Source organism: Triticum aestivum, chromosome 6B (assembly GCF_018294505.1).
Source record: "Triticum aestivum cultivar Chinese Spring chromosome 6B, IWGSC CS RefSeq v2.1, whole genome shotgun sequence".
Lineage (NCBI taxonomy): Eukaryota > Viridiplantae > Streptophyta > Magnoliopsida > Poales > Poaceae > Triticum > Triticum aestivum.
In genome coordinates, this window is record NC_057810.1 from 51,525,902 (window position 1) to 51,538,073 (window position 12,172).

The window sequence follows — 12,172 nt, forward strand, 5'->3', positions numbered from 1 at the left end:
CTATCTGTTACCACTTATTTCAGTACCTACAGAGAATACCTTACTGAAAACCGCTTATCATTTCCTTCTGCTCCTTGTTGGGTTCGACACTCTTACTTATCGAAAGGACTACGATAGATCCCCTATACTTGTGGGTCATCAGTTGCCATTACCACCGTTAGACGGCGGAAACGCTGCCTGGGAGTGGGGAGGCTGGTAGCGACGGGTGGCCGGGGCGCTGTTGGAGTTGGCGACAGGCAGCGGGCGGGGCTGGGAGGGGGACCGGTTCCGGCGATGGGCAGGCGAGGGAGACCGCCGCCGCAAGGACGGCCTAGTCTCCCCGGCCGGCGACCGACCACGGTCCCGCGACTCCGCCCGAGGAGAGGTGCGGCGAGCGGGGAGCGCGAGCAGCGGTCGTCGCGGGCCGGTGAGCGGCGAGATGGACGGGGGGAGGAGCGGCGGGAGTTGCGCGCCGGGGAGCGCCTAGCCGGCCGGGAGGCGAGCTGCTACCGCAGGTCGGCCTCGCGCCGGAGGCCATCGGGGGAAGAGCGGGGATGGTCACGGCAATCGTCGGCCCGCCGCTTGGGGCGCCCAGCGTCGTCCCCCCACTCCCGAGTCATGGTCGACGGGGGGTGAGAGGGGGGCGCGAGGAGGTTGGCGACGCCGGCGAGTAGGGAGCGGGGCGGGTCGGCTGGAACCAGGGCGAGACAGGGGGCAGGCGGCGCGGGGGGGGGGGAGGGGGATTCGGGGGGCGAGGAAAGCCTACCGGGGGCCAGATAGATCGCTGGCTTGGGCCCGAGGCCGACTGGGGAAGAGCCTGGGCCGTACGGGGCGGGACCGGCCTGCCGAGCCAGCCCACCCCACCCGCGGAGGCCTGCATCCCACAGGCTGCACCCGCGGTCAACGCCTTGGGAAGGGGGCTAGCAGCCAGGCCCATAGGCCGACCCAAGAGCACAGCAGCCCGGTACGAGCGCCCCAGGGTGGCCAAGCGGGGAGCTAGGGTTTCTCCGAGCGCCGCCGCGGTGGCCGTCGGCGGGGGAGGACGGGGGCGGCGAGGGGATGGCGGGGCGTGAATGCGACCCAGAGGGTAGGGCCCGAAGGAACTGCGAGACGGAAAGAAGGGTCGGAAGGGGGCACAACGGGAGAGGACCGCAGCAAGCTCGGGCGGGATCGCCGGAGACGATCGGGCCAGAGCAGAGGAGGGCATGGCCAGGGTCGAGGGCTTCCAGGAGGCGAGAGCAGGGCCACGGTCTGCGCGGCCGGCAACACCCCAGCTGCCAGCACGGCGACGCCGGGAGGGCACCCCGGACCCCAAGGTCGAACCTTGCGACCCCCGCGACGGAGAGGCGGCAGGAGGGAGGCGCCGGCACCGAGCTAACCCGCGGGCGGCTGAACTCCCACCCCTGGGAGTAGGGCCACCGACGTGGTCGGGCAGCGGCAGCCGCGGCGGAGCCTTGGGAGGGACACGGTCCCGGCACACGGCGGGGCATCCAGTGGCGACATCGTCGGCCTCGGCGAGGTCAGCCCACACGACCCGCGGAGAACCAGAGGGGGGGGGGGTCGGCGGTGGGACAGGTGCGGCGGACGCCGGCGAGGGGGCGGAGCTCGAGGGGGGGGGAGGGGCGGCGGCGGGGCAGCCGCAGCGTCCGCGTCGCCAGGGGCGCCGCCCGAGCAGTCGCCAGAGCCGTCCATCCTTCATCGCGACGCCTAACGTCTCAGTCCACCGTTTCGTAGTGGTAAAAACTGTCAAGTGATCCTCATTGTGTCTGAAGTTTGAGCTTCCTCCGTAGTCAAGCTGAGCAAATTTAGTTAAATTTATGCAAATCGATTTAGGCTAGAATTTTGAGCATGTGGCCACGCTGTGCGCTGCCATGCTCTGGTCTTTATGGAACCATCGCAATGGCATACATTTATGCAAAACCACTTGGTTGGGGATGGAGGCCGCTGTGCCCCAAACAACAGAAAGCTGCTTCTGCGACGGAGATGGCGCTGAAGATGTGCATGATAGATTTCGTCGAACGGAGCTCTGAGTTGATGCTGATTTAGTCCTTTTACATGATTTGATTGACAGAAAGTTTCTTCTGCCTGATGTGGCCGTATGACTGACAGAAAGTTGTGGCTGGTGTTGCTTTAGCAGAGATCTAGATTACTGGGTTGCTTGTGGCAATTCAATTCAGAGAAACGGTGCTGTAACAATGATGGAAGCTGCTATTTCATCATATCAAGTAATGGAACTACAAATGCGGCCCTCTTGCTCTGAAATTCTAGTTCATTTTTGACATCAGGGACTTCGTCAATAGTCCTTGAATTGAAGAAGATTACTGGCCCAAACATGCACCTGACATACACATACATGGCTACCTGCCATTACGTTTGAGAATCCTTCAGTCTGCATCAACTGATGGATGAAAACTACAGATAGTGTCCAAGCAGCTAGCCACATTTCCAGTTAAAGCTTACTGCACATACATAAAGTACAGACTACATAATACTTGTCTTTGCCTAATAGATATATGACCAACTTAAGAAAACATTCAACTTCAATTCCAGTTGCAGCACCAAGTTAGTCTGTTGCTCCATTCCAGGGCTTCTCTGGATTCATGCATTCTAAAGCTCCAACCAGCAGGACCGATGTCAACTTCCCTTTCACCTGGCCAAACCAAGGTTTTAATCTATATCAGATGTACGGCCAATCACCAGGGTTTAATATATCAAGAATTTTATTTCCGCGCATAGTATAGCAGCTAAGTTTATTTTTGTCTGTATCATAATGCTATTAAACAAACTACACAAGAGTTTCAGTTAGTAGATACTAGTGTTCTGCTTAACACGCTGCTAGTTTGATATTGCTGGAATTGAGGGAATACCAAGACATTAAGCACAGCATGTGCCTAGAATAAAGCAGGAAAATGTACTATCAGTGGTACCTAAAATCAAGCAGGAAAATGTACCTAACATTGCCTCTCTTCCTCTGCTGTTGTTGTCTCTGCTTCTTGTTCCCTGCTTTCATCCCCTGAGCCTGTTGCAGCTACTTCACCGTCCTCCCCTACATCCACCGGGCCGACTAAATATATGAAGGATGGAAACAGCAGGAGGAAATGATTATGAAAAATTAGTGGACATAGCAACCAAATGAACAAATTAAGATGTAGGAGAAGTTGTGTTAGTTCACCTCCCGATTCGGATGACATGGTGGTCAAGAAGTACTGCGACAGCATATCCCTTGCCCAGACAGCGTCCTCATTTGCTAACTGGCGCACTTCCTCATAGCAGTCCCAATCCTCAGATGTAGACCTCGGCATGGCTGCATCATCCTCCATATCTATGACTATGTTGTGCAGCATGCAGCAGGCACGGATTATCTTAACTACACTGTCAGGATTGACCGGCCACCACGTCTCTTCTTGCAGGTACTTCCATGTGCCTTTGAACCTAGCCATCGCCTTCAACGCACAGGTTGTCGTTGCAGAGTGTCTCCGATTGAACTCCACCTTGGAATCCGAGAGGTCTTCTTCCTGGTAAGGTGTGAGTAGCCATGGGAGAAGAGGGTAACTTTCATCGCCAATTATGTATTCCCCGATTTCTGATCCATCTACTGATACCTTCAGCTTGTTGCCATTCAGCCAAAAGCCCATCTCAGCCCCCTGGAAGATTTCAGAATCCTGCAAAAGGGTCGACTGGTTCATGCTATCTACCTTGTAGTTCATGAACCTCATTCCTGGATCAACCACGACTTGCATCTGAGTGCTCTGTTTCTTCTCATGGTCGCACTTTGATACAAATGGGACATTGGTTGTGCATATAACACCACAACAGTTATGCATATTGTGGATCTTGCCAAACATGGATTTGATCTTATCCATTGCGCTGGACCCTGGCCAGCACCAGATCTTTGCTCGCTCGAGCAAGTTAGCAACAAACCTCTCAGTTACCAACAAGATGGTTGACTCGTTAACACCAGAAGAGGATCCTATGATCTCTGTTGGCTCACTAGATTGCAACCTTTTCAGAGCAACGGCTACCCAATCTTCTAAAGACAGTACCCTCCCGTCAACAAAGGTGTACCTGTTCATATCTTTCATTGACGGCCCCATCACCAAACTGCAGATGTAGCTAAAGGTTTTTCTTGTCATTTTGAAGACAGACTCAAATCTCTGTGTGTCCTCAAAAGAAGTTAAGGTTCCTGCATTAGAAGAAAACGTAAAAGTGATTATAGGATCCATGACTTGCAAGGCCAGAGCTCAACTAACAGAGCTAAAATAGTGAGATCCAGAATTCACATATGAGCAGGGGAAGTAGGAAACAAGTACGAACAACATAAACTTAGCAAATGATGGACTCTGGAAAAATCAGAAAGTAGCATTGGCCAACAGTTAGCCCTTACAAAATGATAAAAGCCGATCAATCTATTACTCCGGTAAAATAATACATCTATGTTGACATTACTAACATATTATTTTTGTCCTACTTTAGAAGGGTGTATTCAAAAGGAATAGTTAGGAATATATTCAAACTCCAACATACTGATCGAAGGTAGAAAACGAAGGGAATAGTTCAAATAACCAGAATAGATAGACAAATTAAGATGAACCACGAATGCTAATTTACCTCTGGACATGAATGAAACGCTGACATTTGTCTCCAAGCTGTAGGGTTTAGCTGTGTAGAAGACATACCATTTCCTTGAATTATCTCCTTGACTTGCATACGTCTTGACATGTTCAACATGGCTGAACTTGTCCCACTCAGGGCCAGATTTTCCCGCAGCTATGGAAGCTAGCAGCGCTGGGCTGCAGTATAGCTCCAACTGCCTTGGGTTTATACCTCCCATGTATTCTGGGATTGTTTCCATGTTGTTATCCGAGAGAAAGAGCCTCTGGAGCAGAGGAACACCTTCCACCGCCTTCATCTTTTGGCAGTATTTGATGGTAAGCTTCTGCAGTCTTGGAAGATTAGTGATCATCTCCAGGTCAAGGACTTGATCCAGATCCAGCTCAACCAGAGAGGGAAAGTTCTCTAGAGAGATGAGACCCTGGACATGGTATATGGACAATTTATTCAAAGCCCTTGCCTGGGAGGCAAGGCCAGGAGGAAGACACTTCAATTTGCAGCGGCTTAGCATAAGACGCTGCAAGACAGGAAAGGCTCGCACTTGCTCCTCCCACTCCCACTCCTCCCATTCCACCATCCCTATTAAATAGAACTCATGCAATCTCAGAAATGCTGCCACCATCTGGGAAGGACGAGGACTGTGCTGATGGTAGGGCTGCATGAATTCTGGTCCAACACGCTTGATGGCTGGAGCACGGAGGATCTTAAAGAACTCCAAATAGGGGAGCTGACACAAGCCATCAGGAAGCTGTCTGCAGTAGGCCAGGTCAGTAATGAACAGAATCCTCAAGCTCTTGAGGGGCACAACTGATGAAGACATCATCCACCTTGGGAGCCATCGGCCAAAGTATCCACCGATCTCAAGAAATTCTAACCTGGGCGGAGGGCAGAGCTCATCAAACACCTGCTCAATTCGTTGCCTATCTTTTCCCAGTTTACTACTACAACCTAAGAATAGCTTGGTAAGATGAACCTTCTTGCCAAGCTTTGCCTTTGCTGCGGACAAGGAAGCAGTTACCTTCTCTAATCCATTTATTCCAAGATCTTTGAGCCGAGAAAGAGGACCCAATTCTTCCAAACTGCAGCAATCACCATCCTCATGGGCCGGAAAACCACGTACTATCCTCAAGTTTGTTAAAACACTAAACCCCATAGGTATGTCAGTTATATTTGTTCCCCTGAAGTCGAGATACCTTAGCTGCTCTAACATTACAATGCTATGTGGAACTTGCACAATTTCTTTGCATCCTTTAAGGCTAATGTACTGCAAGAATTTCATCTTTCCAATGCAATCTGGTAGACTGGGAATATCCGTTTCTTCTAAGGACAAATACCTCAAGTGCTTGAGTTTATGTAAAGATTCAAGCAATGCTACAACATGTGCAGATTTTATATCGAAAGTACGTAGGCATGGAAAACGAACCAAAGAATCACCAGGCTTCATATTTATGTGGCCAACTGATATTAGTGTTCTCAATGTCTGTTGTGCTTGTAAGGAACTCCAGTCTATCCCATCTGATTCTGATGCTTGGCTTTCTAGAGATAACCGAAGAAATTTTTGTTCTTTAAGCTTGCTAACAAAACTAGTTTCTCCACTCTGGGCTGCTAGTGCCTCATCTCTAGCCACAAATTGACCAAACGAGCGAACAACATCATGTATGTTGCACGCAACTTGATCCGTGTACTTTGTGCTTGGCTCTATCAGGTTCCTCAATATCAACTCCTTATAGTACTCCCTTCCTAATTCTTCCAAGTCTTCTGAGCTGTGAAGAAATCCTTCACTGATCCACATGCCAATGATGTTATGCCGAAAGAACAATGCAGTTTTAGGGAGAAGGCAGTAGTACAAAAAGCATTGTTTGATACAAGGCGGCAAATCTTCATAGCTTAAATGTACTGCATGGTTTAACTCTTCAGGTATTTCAGATACCGACCATATGGAGTCATGCAGAACCATCTCCCACGCATGATATTTTTTGTCTTTCTGACACAAGAGTCCTCCCATTACTTTCACAGCAAGAGGCAAACCATCACATTTTGCTATAATTTGCAACCCAATGTCCTTGAGAATATCAATTTCACGCGCATCTGCCTCACTTGAGACTACCTGTAAATAAGATTAAGCCAATGAAGTCCATAAGAAGCAGTTTGCCTTACAAGAATAATACTCCCTCCGTCCCATAATGTAAGACGTATTTTGACACTAGTGTAGTGTGAAAAAACGTCTTACATTATGGGACAGAGGGAGTAGTTTGTTAGCAGCTAGTGTTCTATTTAGTCAACAATGAGCTCGTGAAAGAAAAGGACCAGTTAGTGTACTACCTAAACTGAATTGTCAAGTGAAGGAACTGATAAGCGAGACGTTGATGTGAGTCGAAATACCATAACATCAAACATCAAACATGCACCATAACATGATGATGAGTTTTTACTTTCTTTTTAACCGGAATTCTTTATATGTTTATCATCTATAGTACTAACTAAATTACAGCCTTAATTGTGTGGAGAAATATTGCATGGCACTGAAGGGTTTCATCTATTTTTGAATTTAATTTTATTTATGTCTTTTACAATCTACATTTCCAAATAAGCATGATTTTTCTAAGGAACCCCATAATATAATTTACAATATTATTAATTCAATACGAATCAAAATTTTGTATCCATGAAGGCACCTCGGTGTTGGATTGTACACACATTCTCCCAACAAATTGTTGTTCATATTGATTTTTGTTCAGCTCATTAACTTTTTTCTAACTAAAAGCGAATCATGTTATGTTCTGAGCAATATATTATTTGAACATTTTTTTTAAGATTAGAGGATCTTCTGTTCTAGCTGATTAACGATTTTCAGTAAATTTGTTTACAATAGATTAGCGGGTCTTTTGTTGGGATACCGCTGTTGAGAGGGGATTTAGACGGATGGTTTGGTGCAGTGGTAGAGGTGTTAGCGTTAGGGCGGGGCAATATCGTCGCCGACCATGGGTGGGGGTAAGACAACTAGTGGGCTGGTACTGGACGGCGGCAGCGAGTAGCCCCTATGGTTAGGATCTGCGGAGGACGAGATAGGGGAGGGTGAGACCACCATGATTTGACGGCACGACAACGCCGCTAGTACATTTGCGGTGGATGAGAAGGTGGGGATGGTGAAAGATGGGAATAGTACCGAGGCAGGAGATGGCTTGGTGGGTGACCTCCTTCCTCCGTGTACGATTTGGATGTCGAGATCACGGAAGCGACCAGCAATAGGGTTGGGCTCCAGTATTACTAACATATCAATTATTGTTTGTTTATTGACTCCTCCAGCTGAACACAACTGAATCTTGGCCAAAGGCCGAGAACGGAAACAATACCACCTTGCTAGTTTCTTGCATTCTACTTTATATCGTAATTAACAATTTTGCTTGGAATTGCATTTCAGGTGGCGACTATATAAATTTCAAAACTAACATTCCAAAAGTTAAAATAATCTCTTAAAGAGAGATGGTAGCCCAGATTTTGGAAGGAAACAAGGTAACTTAATGCTCTTGTTAGAGCTTGTGTGGATCAGAGGATGAGAGAGTTTAGGGACGAGACTAATCTTTGTTAGTAGCTTGAGATTAACATACAAAGCTTTAGCTCCTGTTATAGTGGGGACTCCAAACTCCATACTAGATGCAGTACAATTCAAGGATCGATGCACTAGGGCCCTCTTGTTCCGACGCCAACTACTGACAAGCCGCAGGCTATCCTACTGATGGCTTGGGCTAGTGCCTGCTATAGTGTGTTCCCGAGGTGACAGCTCTTGTGAGTAAAAGGTAAAGAAAAATATGGGAATTTTACTCACACACTTAATTCTTGTGCTCAACTCTAAAGGTACATCTCTTTCAGAACAGAGGTCATGCGACTGTTTTCAATTTACCACGAAAAATGATACATGTGGGAGTATATGAGCATGAGGCCTAGTGTTGTGGTAGTGAGGTTGTGTTTTATCAACCCATAATGAATTCGATGGCTAGGCTTAGTACTGTGCCTTTTTTACTCAGAGCACACCCATGTGGTTTTGCATTTGTTGTGTGGCATAATTATAGTGTCCATGTCTTCAATGTACCATTTTGTAACCTCAAAAGTAAAGAGGGCACCAAATTATTAGGAAAAACACCAATGCGGTACCCTAGTTATCGCAATGCCTTGGAAAGAAATCTAAGGTGACACCATACAAAAGCTAGAGTGACGGTACAACTTATTAAATGGAACTGGCTAAGATACAAATCTCTGAAAACTATGCCTTGGGAAAGTTTTATATAGACACCCATCATGCAATAAGAGTCAACCCACTATGAGTAGCCTTACTATCTCTACTCAAAATTAAGCATGGAGCTAGTAATTAATGAAGATACATGGAGTTTAGTTACAAACCTGTTTCTTGAGCAATAACCAGGCATCCTCCTCCTCCAACTTGTCGACATGGTGGTATGGAAGCACGGCTTTCATCCCTCGAGCTACTCTTTCATCTCTAGTAGTGACAAGGACTCGGCTACCTCGAGCCACATCATTAGCCAAGGGTGCTTTAAGCACATCATCCCATGCCCCATGGTTCCAAACATCATCTAGCACCAGGAATAGCTTCTTCCCTTTCAAGGTAGTGGCAAGGATTGGCTGAAGCACAGCCAACGCCTTTTCACCACCATGTACTCCCCCGGCTTGCGTGATGATTGTCCTGAGCAACTCAACCTTGTCAAAGTCCTTATTGATGCTCAACCATATCATCTTCTCGAACTCCGAATTCAAGGCTTCATCATTAAAGACCTTCTGGGCAAGAGTGGTCTTGCCGATTCCGCCGACACCAACAACAGCGACCAGCATGATGTTGGTGTTGCCCTCCTCTTCACTCAGCATAATCTCAACTAGCTTTCTTGTGTCTTGTTCGATCTTCTCTCCGACTACACCTGACCGGTCAAACACCCCTGATGTCTCGCGTCTCTTATTTCCAGAATGAGAGGCTTGCACCTTGCTGCTACGATCCTCATAGGAACCAAGAGGGATGAAGCTAAAAGCAGCGCTTCGCTCCTTGATGACGCTGAGCCTCTTGTTGAGCGCCTTGATGCGGGTGCCGATGTCGTGGGCATGGGAGGGATTCCGCATGCAGAAGAGCAAGGGGTTGAAGCACCCCACATCTTTAGTGGACGGACCCTGCTCCATGGCCTTGAGCTGGCAGAGGTCGAGGATGTCGGCAGCTTCATACATGGCACGCTTGAGCTCGGCCACCCACTCTTGCACGCTGTTGTCAGTGATATTTCTCCTATCAGCGTCAGCAAGGAAGTTCTTGAGATCCTTAAGCTTAACATCCATCTTCTCGATCTCGTCTGTGACTCCTAGCAGCATGTGCATCTCTCCGCTCACCATCTCGGTGAGCATATTTTGCACGTAGGATGCAAAAGCATCCAGGACGATCGCCATTTTTGCTGCTTTTTGCTGTAACAAAGATGAACCAACATATCATCTCCACCATTCGTTGTAGCTAATCAAGATTTCCAGAAAAAAAGACAGGGAAGGGCTGCACTAGAATGCTAACATGATTACATGGTGAACAATTTGTAAGCATGCGAAACAACAGAAATAGGCAAACTTGAGGCACCTATATCGATTGATGTAAGCAAAGCCAGCTAAACAGAGGGGCGATATTACCTTCAAGATGGATGGATGTTGGGTCCTGCACCTGCTACTCGTACTGGTGAAGTTCTAAAACGGACTGAGCACTGAGTATATAAGCCAAAGGGAAATTAGCTCTCCAAAGGTCAAAAATGTAGGCAGATAAAGATAACCCTGAGCTTGGTAAGAGATTTACCTGCAATAGGGAGCATGAGCTGAGAGTAGATCAAGAAGCCTTTGCTTGCGGTGATTGCTCTAAACTAAAGCGCGCCACTCACAGCATTCAGCAAGCGACCAGGGAGCCATGGTTGCTTCTCATGGAAGTCCGCTTGAGCAAATGTGTCCCTCTTGCACCCTTGAGATGGGTAGAGAAATATTTATGGTTAATTTTTGCTAATGATGCAGAACGGCTTGCTAGTAGAGATGGACCTGTGTTCCCTTCAAAAGATGAGATGGACTTGTATTGGGAGGCAGTAGTATGCAGAGTTCACTGGGAGGAAGATGCCTTTGCATTTTACCATTTTTACTAAGTAGCAGTTGGGTGGGTTATCGTCTAGATTCGCGCTAAATCCGACATCAACAGGTCGCAGCTTGATATTTTAACAGACATCGAGGGCTAATTAACCTTAATTCACCTCTAGATCCAAGCTAAAGCCGACATCGACAGGCCATAGCTCGAGATTCAACAGTCATCAAGAGTTAATTAACTCTAATTCACCTCTAGATCCACAATTCGTAATGTTAACGATGCTGCAGTACATGTGGTTACTGTTCTTTTTGCTAATTGAAGTTAAAGTAATCATCTAGATCCACGCCTGCAGCGCCCAGGAATCTTTGCTCTTCCCATGCATATGCATGTGTGCAAGCCACTCCAGACAACATCGTAGTACGCATTTTGAATGGATTAATTGGCTTTTGATTAACGGAGCAGGTAGAGGGCTCAGCATCGATTTCACATGTCGGGGGTGGGTGTCGATGCGAACCAACAATAAATAAATGAATAAAAACAATGCAGAAGCCCAGATGCGAATCGGTGCTCACCAGCTCACTTTGCCGCCGTCGCCGCGGCCCGTTGCTTCTCCCGGCGGCGGCTGCAACAGCCTCCTTGTGCTGCGCATGGCATCCGCCCCATGAATACGGAGGAGGAGACGGCGAGCGGAAGGAGGTGAGGGGCTGGGGCTTGGGCGAGGAAGCTGGAGGAGGGGGAGGAGGTAGGGAGAAGCCATCGGAGGTGGAGCGCCGGCGGCGGCAGAGCAGATGGGGATGGGGATGGGGATGGGGATGTGGCCGCGATTTCTTTTCGTTTCAGTCGAAAAAGAGAAGAAGGGTTATCCGATAAAGTAAAAAGAGCAGGCCGATAAACTACATATTTCTATTTCGTGGCTCAACTGTCATTTCATTTTATAGTCCTTAAACTATCGAACTCGCTAACTTAGGCTCTGTTTGGCAATCCACGGACTACAGAATGTGCGGAGCGAGGAAACTACAGCTCCGCCCGCAATTGTGGAGCGAAGCGATCCCGAATAGGGTGTTAGTCCCGAACATGTATATGTTTGGTTTCAGGGGCATTTCCTCTACCGATGAACCATAAAAAATTCTACAAGTACTAGCAAACATGTTTATAAAAAAATTAATCTATTTTATATGTCCATGTTAATGTTCAAAGCGTGACACAATTTCCATGCAAACAAAATAATATTCAGTGGTCTAGAAATGCTTGGACTTCACCCGAAACGCTTGCAGATAATATTTGAGCATGGATATGTATATGTCTAAATATATTATTTTTTTGCCAAAACATTTTTTTGCACGCATGAGCAGATACTTGTCAGGGCAGAATTGGACATTGCTAAAGTACTCGTCCAATTTATGTTCCTACAAAAACAACGAAACATAGTTTTCTTTTTAAGAAAATGCACTCGCATCTATGGACCCAATCAGGAGTATAAAA

General features: G+C 47.6%; 1 protein-coding gene across 2 annotated transcripts; it reads right to left on the minus strand.

The window, feature by feature from the left end:
• Positions 1 to 2,178: 2,178 nt before the first annotated feature.
• LOC123135711 (putative disease resistance protein RGA3) lies at positions 2,179 to 11,555 on the minus strand. 2 transcript variants are annotated; one of them, XM_044554895.1, is made up of 8 exons: positions 11,263 to 11,555; positions 10,418 to 10,576; positions 10,258 to 10,328; positions 8,989 to 10,044; positions 4,588 to 6,697; positions 3,152 to 4,162; positions 2,931 to 3,025; positions 2,179 to 2,629 (listed from the first exon to the last, which is right to left on the minus strand). In XM_044554895.1, exons 4-7 carry the CDS (start codon positions 10,027 to 10,029, stop codon positions 2,931 to 2,933), a joined length of 4,257 nt encoding a protein of 1,418 aa, XP_044410830.1. In that variant the 5' UTR covers positions 10,030 to 10,044; positions 10,258 to 10,328; positions 10,418 to 10,576; positions 11,263 to 11,555; the 3' UTR covers positions 2,179 to 2,629. The 2 variants fall into 2 exon arrangements, with proteins under 2 accessions (XP_044410830.1, XP_044410829.1); XM_044554894.1 differs by having other exon boundaries at positions 2,931 to 3,043.
• Positions 11,556 to 12,172: the final 617 nt, after the last annotated feature.